Here is a 17,410-nt window from a genome sequence, read left to right as displayed (position 1 = left end):
TGAACTTCCACACTGCAGATTAAATAGAGCCCTGAATCTTCACATAGCAATGAAAGGTATCACTCGATCGATGGCTTTGTGCATTCATATACAATGATAATAATGGGATATTAAAATGATTATGACAGTAGGCAGATTACGCAATAGTCATGTAAACACTTTACTCTGCTTATCTTAAATCAGCGTAAGGTCAAAATCGAAGTAAGCATCAAATTATTATTAGGACATGTAAACACCTTACTGCATGGCGTACTGCATTAGCATCAAATAGCCCACGAGATATGCAACTTTTCAGGGAAGTTAGGAACCAATATACACAAGCAGTCAGGAAAGCAAAGGCTAACTTTTTCAAACAGAAATGTGCATCCTGTAGCACTAACTCCAAAAAGTTTTGGGACACTAAAGTCCATGGAGAATAAGAGCACTTCCTCCCAGCTGCCCACCGCACTGAGGCTAGGAAACACTATCACCACCGATAAATCTACAATAATCGAGAATTTCAACAAGCATTTTGCTACGGCTGGCCATGCTTTCCACCTGGCTACCACTACCCCGGCCACCAACTCTGCACCCTCCGCTGCAACTTGCCCATGCCCCCCCCGCCCGGCTTCTCCCTCACACAAATTCAGACAGCTGATGTTCTGAAAGAGCTGCAAAATCTGGACCCCTACAAATCAGCTGGGCTAGACAATCTGGACCCTTTCTTTCTAAAACTAGCCGCCGAAATTGTCGCAACCCCTCTTACTAGCCTGTTCAACCTCTCTTTCGTAACGTCTGAGATCCCCAGAGATTGGAAAGCTGCCGCGGTCATCCCCCTCTTCAAAGGGGGTGACACTCTAGATCCAAACTGTTACAGACCTATATCCATCCTGCCCTGCCTTTCGAAAGTATTTGAAAGCCAAGTTAACAAACAGATCACCGACCATTTCGAATCCCACCGTACCTTCTCCGCTATGCAATCCGGTTTCGAGCTGGTCATGGGTGCACTTCAGCCACGCTCAAGGTCCTAAACAATATTATAACCGCGATCGATAATAGACAGTACTGTGCAGCCGTCTTCATCGACCTGGCCAAGGCTTTCGACTCTGTCAACCACCGCATTCTTATTGGCAGACTAAATAGCCTTGGTTTCTCAAATGACTGCCTCGCCTGGTTCACCAACTACTTCTCAGATAGAGTTCAATGTGTCAAATCGGACGGCCTGTTGTCTGGACCTATGGCAGTCTCTATGGGGGTGCCACAGGGTTCAATTCTCGGGCCGACTCTTTTCTCCGTGTTTATCAATGATGTCGCTCTTGCTGCTGGTGAATCTCAGATCCACCTCTACGCAGACGACACCATTTTGTATACATCTGGCCCTTCATTGGACACTGTGTTAACAAACCTCCAAACGAGCTTCAATGCCATACAACACTCCTTCAGTAGCCTCCAACTGCTCTTAAACACTAGTAAAACTAAATGCATGCTCTTCAATCGAACGCTGCTTGCACCCGCCCACCCGACTAGAATCACTACTCTCGGCGGGTCTGAGCTAGAGTATGTGGACAACTACAAATACCTAGGTGTCTGGTTAGACTGTAAACTCTCCTCCAGACTCACATTAAGAATCTCCAATCCAAAGTTAAATCTAGAATCGGCTTCCTATTTCGCAACAAAGCCTCCTTCACTCATGCTGCCAAACATGCCCTCGTAAAACTGACTATCCTACCGATCCTTGACTTCGGCGATGTCATTTACAAAATAGCCTCCAACACTCTACTCAGCAAATTGGATGTAGTCTATCACAGTGCCATCCGTTTTGCCTCCAAAGCCCCATACACTACCCACCACTGTGACCTGTACGCTCTTGTTGGCTGGTCCTCACTACATGTTCGTCGTCAAACCCACTGGCTCCAGGCCATCTATAAATCATTGCTAGGCAAATCCCCGCCTTATCTTAGCTCATTGGTCACCATAGCAGCACCCACCCGTAGTCTGCGCTCCAGCAGGTATATCTCACTGGTCATTCCCAAAGCCAACACCTCCTTTGGCCGCCATTCCTTCCAGTTCTCTGCTGCCAATGACTGGAACGAATTGCAAAAATCTCTGAAGCTGGAGACTCTTATCTCCCTCACTAACTTTAAGCATCAGTTGTCAGAGCACCTTACCGATCACTGCACCTGTACACAGCCCATCTGAAATTAGCCCACCCAACTACCTCATCCCTATATTGTTATTTATTTTGCTCTTTTGCACCCCAGTATCTCTATTTGCACATAATCTCTTGCACATCTAGCATTCCAGTGTTAATACTAATTGTAATTATTTTGCACTATAGCCTATTTATTGCCTTATCTCCATAACTTGCTACATTTGCACACACTGTATATATATTTTCTGTTGTATTTTTTGACTTTATGTATTTTTTACCCCATATGTAACTCTGTGTTGTTGTTTTTATTGCACTGCTTTGCTTTATCTTGGCCAGGTCGCAGTTGTAAATGAGAACTTGTTCTCAACTGGCTTACCTGGTTAAATAAAGGTGAGAAAAAAAAGCAGCAGTGTATTTGATGTGCGCATGTGCTAGCACTACTCTTTAGTGTGAGTGAAGTGAGTTCGTAACGACTGAATGTATGCGTCTTAGAAGTAATTCACATACAAACGTTATATGTCCGAACTCAGAATCAAATATGCTTCCCACAATGAACATGTTCGCTGTGGTAGGATGTTTATTTTGACAGGCGATTCAGGTAGCCTAATTTCAGATGTGTCCATGTAAACAGGATTATTAGGGAAATCGTTCTTCTTGCAAAGCATGTAAACGTTTTAATCAAACTATTATATTAATCAGACTATCCGCAATAATCACATTAATTGTGTGCATGTAACCACACTCAGTCATTGACACACACCTTTTCAGCATATTCAACAATTATTCAGCATAACACAAAGAGTCCCTTCAGATTATTAAGAACAACATGTTTTGAATCAAATACTATCAATCAATATACTGAAAGTACCTCATGTTCCCGATTCTGGGAATATAGCCTACTAGAAACATTGCATGAATGTTTCTACAATGGAAACTCATATACCAGCTAAAAATGCTTAGCGCACGCACACACTCCAGAGATATTATTATACTGAGCCAGGTTGAGTGTGTGTGTGTTTAACTGTCATGACAGTCGGCCCTCCCCAGAGAGAGAAGGAGCATGCTTAAGCTGCCTCCCTCCCTCCCTCCCTCCCTCCCTCCCTCCCTCCCACTGCCCCTCTCCCCCTCTCTGTCAGAGTGAAGGTTGGGTCAGATGCAACAGCGCAGAGTAAAAAGCAGAGGTGTGGGAGGGAGGCTGAAGAGGAGGATGAGGAGAAGCAGGCTTGCTGAGCTTGCTGAGTTTACACTTTAGTCAATCTTGACACGACATTGTAGTGGCATTGAGCGAAGACCTGGGGATCACCAGAGAATACAAATGTGTTAGCCAGGTGTCCGTGTGTGTTTGTGTACGTGCTTTACATAAACCCCCGAGAAGAGCTGTTTCTGAACACACATCTGACATTAGGCAGGAAATCACAGACACATACAGTAGGCCTACACATAGCGTGTCAAACAGGTAACACAAAAGCAGCAGATTCTAACAAATGCACAAGTGAGGCCTGACGCAAATCAGAAATCTCTCAGAATGTCTTGCTAGTTTCTCATTATTGAATGAGGGAATTTGGCATCGTCCCATTTGAGCTTGGTCAGGTTCAGATTTACCACAGCGGAGGCAGCAGCAGCAGCACAACAGTGGGAGTTGGATAGGTTTAACACAGGTAAGAAGTGGAGTATAATGAGTTTAACACAGGCAGGCCTGCCTCTGCGTCTCCCTCTCTCTCTCTCAGTCAGAGTCGACCACAGTCCCATGTTTGATGGCTTTGATGTAGAGAGGCAGCAGGAGTAGAGCTGCACTAGGAGACTGGAGGAGTGTGGTGGGAGAGTGGGTGTGTGGGGGGGCTTTAACTGAACATCAAAGTGAGGCTCTGGGTTTTGGATTGATACAATCCCACCCTCTTCATGAGGACCACCCTGATCCCATGGCCCAACCATTAGAGCACTGTCAAGGAGCAACGCCAGCATGTGGCTCAGAGTGGGACCAACCTTCCTATTACAATCCAACCAGCAACAACAGGGATAGTGACAGCTGAAAGAACAACACCAAACTACACTAATGTGACTGTTCCAAAATACAATACAATCAATCACACTATAAGTGTGTGCATGCAAGCAAAGTGTGTGTGTAGTGTGTGTGGTGTGTTGTGTGTGGGCGGCATGCTTGTGGGAACGTTGACATGTAAGAAGATGACAGGCTCCATGTGAAGAGAACATGATTTATTCAGCATCCCTTCTTTCTCCCTGGTAGCCCCTGGCCTGCCCTGCCCTGCACAGCCCAACATCAACACAATGCTCTCATTGCGTTATTACAGGTCAATAGGGCTGGCACAATAATCGTATAATCATGTAACTGACAATTATGTAAAATAACTGTGAACTAAAATGAGTAATCTGCAAAATCGTCTTAATACATAATCATTTTAAGAGCAGAATGGCATGGTCGGGAGGAAAAGCTAAATTTCCAAAAGTTCCAAGCGGTCAAAAAACATTTGTTTTTGAGACAGGGGTGTCACTAAAGCTGTTTTGTATTCATTAGTTAGGCCTATGTCGTAGCTAATTTCAAAGATGCATTACAAGCTCAAAACATTTTCCAACAAAAATGACAATTATGTCAATAACCGTGGCCATTTGCATGACAATTAATCATTTCCCAAAATTCCATAATCGTCACAGCCTTACAGGTCAAACAATACAATTTAATCTAACATTGTGTCTGTTGTCTTATAATGCTTACCAACAGTGCTATCAAAGACATAAATACTTTACAGAGACAACAGTGATGCAATGAGAGGGTGTGTGTGGGTTCAGTAAAAGGATTGAGCTACTTTCAATTCCCAAGTCACATCAGTGCCTTCATCGATCCAAGGCAACAAGCAGGAAGACATACTGACAGAAGACGAAGGAGACAGGACATAGACAGAAGCTGACTATAGAATGAAGGGTAGAGGAGGAAATTAGGAGGAGAGGATCCTCCTACACTCTTAGAAATAACCCTTTTTGGTTCCACATTGAACCCTTTTGGGTTCCATGCAGAACCCTCTGTGGAAAGGGTCCTACATGGAACCAAAAAGGGTTCTACCTGGAACCAAAAATGGTTCTTCAAAGGGTTATCCTATGGGGACAGTGGGATTTTTTGTTAGGTTCTGGATAGCTCCTTTTTTCTCAAAGTGTAGAAGAGGGAACAGAGACACAGCATTCACCAGTGATGTTAGAGGAGGAATACCAGCAGTAATCCCCCGTTCCCCTGTGGTATTTTAACTGTTCCTCCTCTTCCCCTGTTGCCATCAGTCAGTCAGAACACATTTTACGTTTACATTTTAGTCATTTAGCAGACGCTCTTATCCAGAGCGACTTACAGTTAGAACACAGCAGCTAATGGCCATGCATGGGCCACCTGGGGGGCTGTGTTCCACCTTACCGGACCCAAGGTCACACACTGGGTGGAGACGCTCTGTGTGTGTGTGTGTGTGTGTGTGTGTGTGTGTGAGAAAGAAAGAGGCAATATTGATCGCTAAACAACAGGATCGCCTGCATTTTTTAAATAATCACTAAATAAATAATTTACTATTAAGCAGACAGACAACAGAAATAGTTAGTCTCTAGCTCATGAAAACTCCTGCTAAACCAGGCAACTATAACAACATGTCCCACCATTTCTAATGTATGAGAGGTGTGATAAATTACCACAGTATGAAAAATGTATGCACTCACTAACTGTAAGTCGCTCTGGATAAGAGCGTCTGCTAAATTACTAAAATGTAAAAAATTTAACTAGCCTACTGACAATCGTGTCTATATTGGAGCATCGTTGATCTCCCTAAAGAGACTGGGAAGTCGACGGCCATCTTTATAGCACTTGCTGTACAGCATAATAATATGCCCCAAAATAAAGAACTGACACAACAGAAAGTGCATCTCAATCATAACAGGACAAGAGAAACAGATTAAACTGCACAGACACACCTACCCCAAATCAATCAACTAATGTCCACTTGCCTGACAGCAACCGTTTCAACGCCAGCGACAGGTGCTGCCTATGGCATACCAATTGGACCAATTGGCCATATGTTTATTTCATCTTCTGTCATGGCTAGCGAGACCACCTTTAGACCATCGTTTGATCGTCGTCAGTCTAGTAAATGGAGACAGATGTCCACAAACAAACTCAATATCAAGCACTGTATTTCCCACAATTGACTGTAACCATCATGTTGATGCTTCTGGACTGGTCTTCAAATTCTACCACCTCCTACTACATATATCAAATAATTCCCAGTCAACGAAAATATTTGTCAAACACCAATTTTTCTGTGGCAATTGACGAGACGATAACTGACTAAATAGACCCAGAAAAAACTATAACTAAACGAAAATGATTTTTCACTTCGGTTGACGATAACCGAGATGAAACTAAATGATCTCCGTGACTCAAATCTGACTAGTAAGTGGACTGGACAAGAGTTTTGAGAGATTGAGAGCTTTTCAGTATTATTTGTTTAGTCCAATCAAAAGCATGCATGACATTAACAGAATTGTAAGGCTTTCTCTTTGCAATGTTGCAATGCTGTTATTGGATGACAGAACGTTGAGTACAATATACAGTTGAAGTCGGAAGTTTACATACACTTAGGTTGGAGTCATTAAAACTTGTTTTTCAACCACTCCACAAATTCCTTGTTAACAAACTATAGTTTTGGCAAGTCGGTTAGGACATCTACTTTGTGCATGACACAAGTAATTTTTCCAACAATTGTTTACAGACAGATTATTTCACTTATAATTCACTGTATCACAATTCCAGTGGGTCAGAAGTTTACATGTGCCTTTAAACAGCTTGGAAAATTCCAGAAAATGATGTCATGGCTTTAGAAGCTTCTGATAGGATAATTGACATCATTTGAGTCAATTGGAGGTGTACCTGTGGATGTATTTCAAGGCCTACTTTCAAACTCAGTGCCTCTTTGCTTGACATCATGGGAAAATCAAAAGAAATCAGCCAAGACCACAGAAAGAAAATTGTATACCTCCACAAGTCTGGTTCATCCTTGGGAGCAATTTCCAAACGCCTGAAGGTACCACGTTCATCTGTACAAACAATAGTACGCAAGTATAAACACCATGGGACCACGCAGCTGTCATACCGCTCAGGAAGGAGACACGTTCTGTCTCCTAGAGATTAACGTACTTTGGTGCGAAAAGTGCAAATCAATCCCAGAACAACAGCAAAGGACCTTGTGAAGATGCTGGAGGAAACAGGTACAAAAGTATCTATATCCACAGTAAAACGAGTCCTATATCGACATAACCTGAAAGGCCGCTCAGCAAGGAAGAAGCCACTGCTCCAAAACCGCCATAAAAAAGCCAGACTATGGTTTGCAACTGCACATGGGGACAAAGATCGTACTTTTTGGAGAAATGTCCTCTGGTCTGATGAAACAAGAATAGAACTGTTTGGCCATAATGACCATCGTTATGTTTGGAGGAAAAAGGGGGATGCTTGCAAGCCGAAGAACACCATCCCAACCGTGAAGCACGGGGGTGGCAGCATCATGCTGTGGGGGTGCTATGCTGCAGGAGGGACTGGTGCACTTCACAAAATAGATGGCATCATGAGGAAGGAAAATTATGTGGATATATTGAAGCAACATCTCAAGACATCAGTCAGGAAGTTAAAGCTTGGTCGCAAAATGGCTTAAGGACAACAAAGTCAAGGTATTTGAGTGGCCATCACAAAGCCCTGACCTCAATCCTATAGAAAATGTGTGGGCAGAACTGAAAAGGCGTGTGCGAGCAAGGAGGCCTACAAACCTGACTCAGTTACAACAGCTCTGTCAGGAGGAATGGGCCAATATTCACCCAACTTATTGTGGGAAGCTTGTGGAAGGCTACCCGAAACGTTTGACCCAAGTTAAACAATTTAAAGGCAATGCTACCAAATACTAATTGAGTGTATGTAAACTTCTGACCCACTGGGAATGTGATGAAAGAAATAAAAGATGAAATAAATCATTCTCTCTACTATTATTCTGACATTTCACATTCTTAAAATAAAGTGGTGATCCTAACTGACCTAAGAAAGGGAATTTTTACTAGGATTAAATGTCGGGAATTGTGAAAAACTGAGTTTAAATGTATTTGGCTAAGGGGTATGTAAACTTCCGACTTCAACTGTAGCTACAGTATGTCAAGGGGCAAATCAAATCACATTTTATTTGTCAAAAACACGTTTAGCAGATGTTATTGCGGGTGTAGCGAAATGCTTGTGCATCTAGCTCCGACAATGCAGTAATATCTAACAAGAAATATCTAACAATTTCACAACATATAATAATATAATATAATAATATGCCATTTAGCAGACGCTTTTATCCAAAGCGACTTACAGTCATGCGTGCATACATTTTTGTGTATGGGTAGTCCCGGGGATCGAACCCACTACCCTGGCGTTACAAGCGCTGTGCTCTACCAGTTGAGCTACAGAGGACCACAATATATATACAGTGGGGAAAAAAAGTATTTAGTCAGCCACCAATTGTGCAAGTTCTCCCACTTAAAAAGATGAGAGGCCTGTAATTTTCATCATAGGTACACGTCAACTATGACAGACAAATTGAGAAAAGAAAATCCAGAAAATCACATTGTAGGATTTTTAATGAATTTATTTGCAAATTATTGTGGAAAATAAGTATTTGGTCACCTACAAACAAGCAAGATTTCTGGCTCTCACAGACCTGTAACTTCTTCTTTAAGAGGCTTCTCTGTCCTCCACTCGTTACCTGTATTAATGGCACCTGTTTGAACTTGATATCAGTATAAAAGACACCTGTCCACAACCTCAAACAGTCACACTCCAAACTCAACTATGGCCAAGACCAAAGAGCTGTCAAAGGACACCAGAAACAAAATTGTAGACCTGCACCAGGCTGGGAAGACTGAATCTGCAATAGGTAAGCAGCTTGGTTTGAAGAAATCAACTGTGGGAGCAATTATTAGGAAATGGAAGACATACAAGACCACTGATAATCTCCCTCGATCTGGGGCTCCACACAAGATCTCACCCCGTGGGGTCAAAATGTTCACAAGAACGGTGAGCAAAAATCCCAAAACCACACGGGGGGACCTAGTGAATGACCTGCAGAGAGCTGGGACCAAAGTAACAAAGCCTACCATCAGTAACACACTACGCCGCCAGGGACTCAAATCCTGCAGTGCCAGACGTGTCCCCCTGCTTAAGCCAGTACATGTCCAGGCCCGTCTGAAGTTTGCTAGAGTGCATTTGGATGATCCAGAAGAGGATTGGGAGAATGTCATATGGTCAGATGAAACCAAAATAGAACATTTTGGTAAAAACTCAACTCGTCGTGTTTGGAGGACAAAGAATGCCGAGTTGCATCCAAAGAACACCATACCTACTGTGAAGCATGGGGGTGGAAACATCATGCTTTGGGGCTGTTTTTCTGCAAAGGGACCAGGACGACTGATCCGTGTAAAGGAAAGAATGAATGGGGCCATGTATCGTGAGATTTTGAGTGAAAACCTCCTTCCATCAGCAAGGGCATTGAAGATGAAACGTGGCTGGGTCTTTCAGCATGACAATGATCCCAAACACACCGCCGGGCAACGAAGGAGTGGCTTCGTAAGAAGCATTTCAAGGTCCTGGAGTGGCCTAGCCAGTCTCCAGATCTCAACCCCATAGAAAATCTTTGGAGGGAGTTGAAAGTCCGTGTTGCCCAGCGACAGCCCCAAAACATCACTGCTCTAGAGGAGATCTGCATGGAGGAATGGGCCAAAATACCAGCAACAGTGTGTGAAAACCTTGTGAAGACTTACAGAAAACGTTTGACCTGTGTCATTGCCAACAAAGGGTATATAACAAAGTATTGAGAAACTTTTGTTATTGACCAAATACTTATTTTCCACTATAATTTGCAAATAAATTCATTAAAAATCCTACAATGTGATTTTCTGGAGAGAAAAAATCTCATTTTGTCTGTCATAGTTGACGTGTACCTATGATGAAAATTACAGGCCTCTCTCATCTTTTTAAGTGGGAGAACTTGCACAATTGGTGGCTGACTAAATACTTTTTTCCCCCACTGTATACCCAATACACACAAATCTAAAAAGGAATGGAATTTAAGAATATATACTGTGATGTCACGAGAGGCTGTGTCCTGGAGGGACGTTACATCCCCCTGAGGTGGCTGCAAACCCAGACAGCTATGGCTCCATCTGCTGGTATGGTCGGGAACTCCACCCCTCTATGGCCAATCTTCCCACGCAGCTGAAACAAATGAGGAGCTGATGAGCTGAAGGTTTGGGAAGGGAAGAGACACACTGAGGGAGTGTGTGGGGGGTGAAGAGACACAGTCTCCAACCTGGGCTCTCTGGAGGACAAGAGTGCTGCACGTCCACTTCCATGAGGAATATAAGGATTTGGAGATACTTACCTTTGGGAAATACTCACCTTTGGATATATGCACCTGTGGAAATACGTGAGAGACATTTGGAAGGACTTTTGCTGGGTTGGCCACTAGCTGCAACGTGGACTACAGTAAGGCTGGGGAAAAGTTATCTGAGCGAGTGAGAATTATGATTTTGGATGTGGAAGAGACATCCCTGAACTGTTAACCCTTAAAGAGCCACAAGAGAACAGAATTTTGTTATATTTTCGTTAATTTCCCAAGACCTATAATAAAATCCTTGTTTTGTTTGAACCTTGTCTCCTTGCACTACTTGAGCAATCCCGCTGAAAGCTGTGTAGCCTCTCGTGACGTCACAGATGGTGGAGAATACGGGCACGCTCAAGCGTTAATAGTGCATGTCAGAGGAGGATACCGAAGGTTTGATCACCCAGTTTTCCAAGTTGGCCGTAGGCTCCCCGCCGACTGAAATGGAGGACATATTGAAAGCCCTTGTTGCTGGCCAGCAAGCCCAGATGCAAGCAAACGTGGCTCTCTTGGAGGAGCAAAAGAAAGCCAACCTTCTGAAGGCAGAGGAATTGCAGTTGCAGAGACAGAGGGTGGTCCAAAATACCCGCCCAATAAAGGCAAGTGACTTTATATCTAAGATGGGAGCTACCGATGACATTGAGGCATACCTGCATGCATTTGACGCCACGGCCACTAGGGAAGCCTGGCCCAAGCAACAGTGGGTTGGTCTGTTAGCCCCCCTTTCTAACCGGGGAATCGCTGAATGCTGTCCGGGACCTGGGCCCTGACCAGGTTACTGACTATGATGCCCTGAAGTCTGAGATCCTCAGCAGATATGGACTCACAAAGTTTGGTATGGCCCAGCGCTTTCACAGCTGGACCTTCCAACCAGACCAACCTCCTCGGGCGCAGATGCATGAACTTGTCCGAATCGCAAGGAAATGGCTGGATCCGCAGAGGAATACAGCAGCGGCGGTGGTGGAGGCCGTTGTGGTGGATCGTTACCTACGCGCCCTGCCTTATGAGGCAAAACGGTTCATCAGTCAACAGGCCTTGACCACGGCTGATCTGACCGTGGAAGCTGTGGAAAAGTACCAGGCCACAGCGGAGATGCTGAATGCTTCCCGAAAAAGACCCCAGGAGTGCGGCCCCACCACAAATGGGAAGAACCCGTCCAAAGGACCCCAAGGTCTCGAACCCAGCCACGTCAGGACTTATCCCGGCTCCAGGGGGAGCCAGAAACCAGGCGGGTCCAAGAAGAGTACACCAGGAGGGGGGAAACTCGACAGTGTTACCGGTGTGGGGAGATGGGACATATCTCCTGGCAGTGTGGGAAACCAGCCGAGGAACCTATGCCCACTGCGGAGTCCTCCAGCTCAGCACCCACACACCGTTTTGCCTCGCTCTTGGGAGTCGTAGATGGCGGCCCAGATCGACCCCCCACCTGCCCGGTAACTGTGAATCACCATGATGTGGAGGCCTTACTGGATTCTGGTAGCCGGGCCACCCTGGTGCGTAAGGATTTGGTGGGCCCAACGTGTCTGACCCCCGGGAAAGTCCTCCCAGTTTCCTGTGTCCATGGGGACACCAGAGAATACCCCATTACTGAACTTACAATGACCAGCACACGGGGAACCATACACACGACGGCGGGGGTGGTTGATTCCCTCCCCGTCCCTGTCCTAATTGGACGAGACTGCCCAGCCTTTTACCCACTCTGGAGAGAGTCTCAGGAGAGGATAACCCGAGTACCTCGGAAACGGAGAGGCAAGACTCATCCTGGGAAGGCTCCGGTGCAATCCTCCGAATTACTCACTCCCGCCCCGGGCTCTGATAGGGATGGCAGGTGCCCAGACCGACACAGAGACGGAGCTACAGAATCTGGACAAAGAACTGTCTGGTCTGAAGGGGACCGCTGAGAGGTATCGTTTGTTAAAGCAACAGTTAGACATGAAGACAGAAGAGTTAGATATCCTCCAGGCTAAACTCCAACAGAGCTCCTTCCTAAGCAACAGGAGGAGCTGGAGAGGCTGCGCAGGACCATCGAGGAGTGTGAGGAGACCCTGCGCAGTAGTAAGGAGGTCCAGAAGAAGGCAGAGGAGAAGTACAAGGTGTTGGAGAACAAGATGAAGAATGCGGAGGCAGAGAGAGAGAAGGAACTGAAAGCTGCTCAACAGAAGCTAAACTCTGCTAAAACCAAGGCGGATGCGTTCAGTAAGAAACTCAAGGAGAGACAACAGGAGGCTGAGTCCCTGGTCCTAGAGGTGGAGGAGTTGAAGAGAGAGCAGGCTGGCAAGCACCACGGCAATGCGGACGCCCTCTCCCGGCGTGATGCCTTCTTCGCTGCCTTTACCCGACGAGGACGTCGGTCCCGAGGAGGGGATGTGTGATGTCACGAGAGGCTGTGTCCTGGAGGGACGTTACATCCCCCTGAGGTGGCTGCAAACCCAGACAGCTATGGCTCCATCTGCTGGTATGGTCGGGAACTCCACCCCTCTATGGCCAATCTTCCCACGCAGCTGAAACAAATGAGGAGCTGATGAGCTGAAGGTTTGGGAAGGGAAGAGACACACTGAGGGAGTGTGTGGGGGGTGAAGAGACACAGTCTCCAACCTGGGCTCTCTGGAGGACAAGAGTGCTGCACGTCCACTTCCATGAGGAATATAAGGATTTGGAGATACTTACCTTTGGGAAATACTCACCTTTGGATATATGCACCTGTGGAAATACGTGAGAGACATTTGGAAGGACTTTTGCTGGGTTGGCCACTAGCTGCAACGTGGACTACAGTAAGGCTGGGGAAAAGTTATCTGAGCGAGTGAGAATTATGATTTTGGATGTGGAAGAGACATCCCTGAACTGTTAACCCTTAAAGAGCCACAAGAGAACAGAATTTTGTTATATTTTCGTTAATTTCCCAAGACCTATAATAAAATCCTTGTTTTGTTTGAACCTTGTCTCCTTGCACTACTTGAGCAATCCCGCTGAAAGCTGTGTAGCCTCTCGTGACGTCACAATACATATATGGACAAGCAATGACAGAGCGACATGGACTAAGATACAGTCAAATATTATAGAATAGAATACATATGAGATGAGTAGTGCAAGATATGTAAACATGATTAAAGTGACTAGTGTTCCATTTCTTAAAGTGGCCAGTGACTTCAATAGGCAGCAGCAGCCTCTAATGTGCTAGTGATGGCTATTTAACAGTCTGATGGCCTTGAGATAGAAGCTGTTTTTCATTCTCTCGGTCCCAGCTTTGATGCACCTGTACTGACCTCGCCTTCTGGATGATAGCGGGGTGAACAGGCAGTGGCTCGGGTGGTTGATGTCCTTGATGATCTTTCTGGCCTTCCTGTGACATTGGGTGCTGTAGGTGTCTTGAAGGGCGGGTAGTTTGCCCCCGGTAATGCGTTCGGCAGACCGCACCACCCTCTGGAGAGCCCTGTGGTTGCGGGTGGTGCAGTAGCCGTACCAGGCGGTGATACAGCCCGACAGGATGCTCTCAATTGTGCATCTGTAAAAGTTTGTGAGGGTTTTAGGTGCCAAGACAAATTTCTTCAGCCTCCTGAGGTTTGTCAGTGATTTGTACGCCAAGGAACTTGAAGCTTTCCACCTTCTCCACTGCGGTCCCGTCGATGTGGATAGGGGGGTGCACCCTCTGCTGTTTCCTGAAGTGTACGATCATCTCCTTTGTTTTGTTGACGTTGAGTGAGAGGTTATTTTCCTGGCACCACACTCCCAAAGCCCTCACCTCCTCCCTGTAGGCGGTCTCGTCATTGTTGGTAATCAAGCCTACTACTGTTGTGTCGTCTGCAAACTTGATGATTGAGTTGGAGGCGTGCTTGGCCACGCAGTCATGGGTGAACAGGGAGTACAGGAGAGGGCTGAGCATGCACCCTTGTGGGGCCCCAGTGTTGAGGATCAGCGAAGTGGAGATGTTGTTTCCTACCTTCACCACCTGGGGGTGTGCCATCAGGAAGTCCTGGACCCAGTTGCACAGGGCGGGGTTCAGACCCAGGGCCTCGAGCTTAATGATGAGCTTGGAGGGCACTATGGTGTTGAATGCTGAGCTATAGTCAATGAACAGCATTCTTACATATGTAAGAGGAATACCTAGGTATTCCAGGGCTCCAGAATGCCACCATTTAGTTGCATTTTGCGACCCTTTGACCTGGCTGTGGCTGTTTCGCTGGGGCCTGCTGCTGTGATGAGCAGGCCACTTGATGTGCGCTCTGGGAGAGAGTAAAAAGGCTTCTGATTGTATAACATTTCAAAACACAATTGTGGGAAATATATACAGTAGCTTTGGAAGCAACTAGGGATGTAACGATTCACCAATACGTATTGGTCCTGATTCAAATGTTTAAGATACAACTGCATCGGTCCGCAGACCCCAAACCGATCCAAATGTAGCATGCATCAGTCAGAAAATCGAATCAAATGGTACGAATCGCCGATTCACATTTTTTGTTGTTGATCATATTACTTTCTTTCTACCTTCTGAATATTCCTAATCTTTTGTGACAACTGATGTGTCGAACTGCATGTAACAGTGTTGACAGTCATTGATCTACAAGTCATTTTCCATGCTGTACAACCAGAGGGAATATCAGTAGCCTAGTCAAACTGCGCACTGTACCCAGCTTCGCACGCTGACCAACATGAGGTAGGCGGCCTCCTCCTGATCTTGCACATCTGCACAGCACCTTCAGCATTCAAATGCTAAAATGGCTTGCGCGATATTAGGCTTTATTAGTTGAGTGACAAACCTATGTAATTTTGCTAGGTTATTGTTAACTATGCGCTGTTGAAAATTGTGTTTTACTGGAATAAAAGTAAGCTACCGGAGACAACTAATTTGGCTACAAGCTACCTGCTGAACAGCGCTTACAATTAATTTTATTTTGATAGTTCAGGTTCACCATCAGCAATAGGTTTGATAGTTTTGCTTTAAACAATCAGTGCATACACTCATTTTTAGATATATAGAGGACAGCAATCACTTTGCAAGGCACACTGCATGGCCAAAGCGGGAAGAGAAAATAAGCTCACTAAAAACTTCCAAACAGTTAAAACCATTCGATTTTGAGATGGAGGTGATATCCAAAGTTGTGCTATATATTCATTGGCTAATTTGTAAACGATAAATATCGATACATTACTAGCTCAAACACTGATGGTGATTTCAGAACCAAAGTGGAGGTACCAAAAACATAAGCTACATTGCACCCTATTAAATGTACTGTTAGATTAATACATGACTACTTGCAGCAGTTATTATATTTCAGGGTTTTTCTGGATCAAAAAGGGACTTAGGTGGTAGGCATGGCAGGGGGCAATGAGCATGGTCGGACGTCGTCACGGCTACATTTTAGACAAAGTTTTAGAAGCCCCCATCTTGGCACTGTAGAGAAATATTAGCATTTTTAAGCCAATTTCCTGCAATTGAAAAAAAAAAAACTAGATTTTCTTATATGAAATGTATCTCAGTAAAATTGATGAAATTGTTGCGTTTATATTTTTGTTCAGTATAAACACACCCCTGTTGATAAAAGCACCTAACATCACAGGTGAGTGACTACCTCCTATTATGGAATTTATGGTAGGAACAGCCAGGGGTCTCCTTGCTTTTTTTTTTTTTTGTCATTTTAGCAGACGCTCTTATCCAGAGCGACTTACAGTTAGTGCATACATTATTATTTTTTATTTTTCATACCCCCCGTGGGAGTCGAACCCACAACCCTGGCGTTGCAAACGCCATGCTCTTCCAACTGAGCTACATCCCTGCCGGCCATTCCCTCCCCTACCCTGGACGACGCTGGGCCAATTGTGCGCCCCATGGGTCGCGGCCGGCTACGACAGAGCCTGGATTCGAACCAGGATCTCTAGTGGCACAGCTAGCACATTCCACTCTCCAAAACGAGTCTGCAGTCTCCAAAAGAGGCCTAGTTTGGAGCTGTGTAAACAAATGTAATCATAACTTCAATTAAATAAATAAAAACTAAGTATTGGCTGTTTGGATCAGACGTCTTCAGTTTAGCTAGTAAAGGTGAGTGCAATTGCTGTGCGACCATGTTGCTCTTCAAAGTTGTCTCACCACTAAAGACCACCTCGCTGTTGCTCCTCAGTGGTTTCCTATGTGAATAATGCTCACATGAATAATGTTTCCATGGTAGCCGCTGCTCACACAATCATCCGCAGCCGCACCATTCCAACACTAAACTTCTCAACAAAAAGGACGCCTGCTTTGTCCTTGCACAGTCCTTAATGGTAAAGTCAACCTTTGTTATAGAAACAATACAATCCAAATTTAAAATGAACTACTAAAACAAATGTTTGCAGACTGTAGACGAGCCCCATACAAGTACTCAGAGTCGCGCGAAACACTCGGCTTTCTGGCTCGCTCTCGCTGGCTGCACTCAGAACTTCTCAACATATTTTACATTAGCTAATGTTACCGAGCGGGCGGGCATAATGGATAGCATACCTGTCAAGCTGTACAGAAGAAACATAAATACAGCATTCTGTCTCTTATGAAGCGGGTAATTCCTGAGGCAAGGCATGAACATTTTGAAAGTAGATCCGTCTTCCATCGAACACGTTTGTCTGTCCGCCGGACTATGAAACCTCCTCAGCAACAACTCCAAACTGCGATTGGACTGTACCACTAGAGCAGCGATAGGGGAGCTCACCTGATTCCAGCGATACAGTCAAATGAGAGGCAATCTTCCACCACACCACCCCAGAAAGAAATTGTCTAAAATATAGATTACGTCATCCTTATTGCAAATAATGATTTAAATTGTGTTGCTACAGTTGAAGGACATATTTAGGCTGCTGAGTA

At 45.1% G+C, this 17,410-nt stretch overlaps 1 protein-coding gene across 2 annotated transcripts in view; it reads right to left on the bottom strand.

Moving 5' to 3' along the window:
• LOC121573697 (nectin-3-like protein) overlaps positions 1-17,187 on the bottom strand; it is a 76,212-nt gene extending 59,025 nt beyond the window's left edge. For both annotated transcript variants that reach the window (XM_045222486.1, XM_041885864.2), the window contains exon 1: positions 17,054-17,187. In XM_045222486.1, coding sequence (XP_045078421.1) covers positions 17,054-17,159 — 106 coding nt within the window. In that variant the 5' untranslated portion in view covers positions 17,160-17,187. The remainder of the gene's footprint in view (positions 1-17,053) is intronic.
• Positions 17,188-17,410: the final 223 nt, after the last annotated feature.

Source organism: Coregonus clupeaformis, chromosome 9 (genome assembly GCF_020615455.1).
Source record: "Coregonus clupeaformis isolate EN_2021a chromosome 9, ASM2061545v1, whole genome shotgun sequence".
Lineage (NCBI taxonomy): Eukaryota > Metazoa > Chordata > Actinopteri > Salmoniformes > Salmonidae > Coregonus > Coregonus clupeaformis.
The sequence above is the reverse complement of the archived record's forward strand: the minus strand, read 5'-3'. Positions and strand labels throughout refer to the sequence as shown.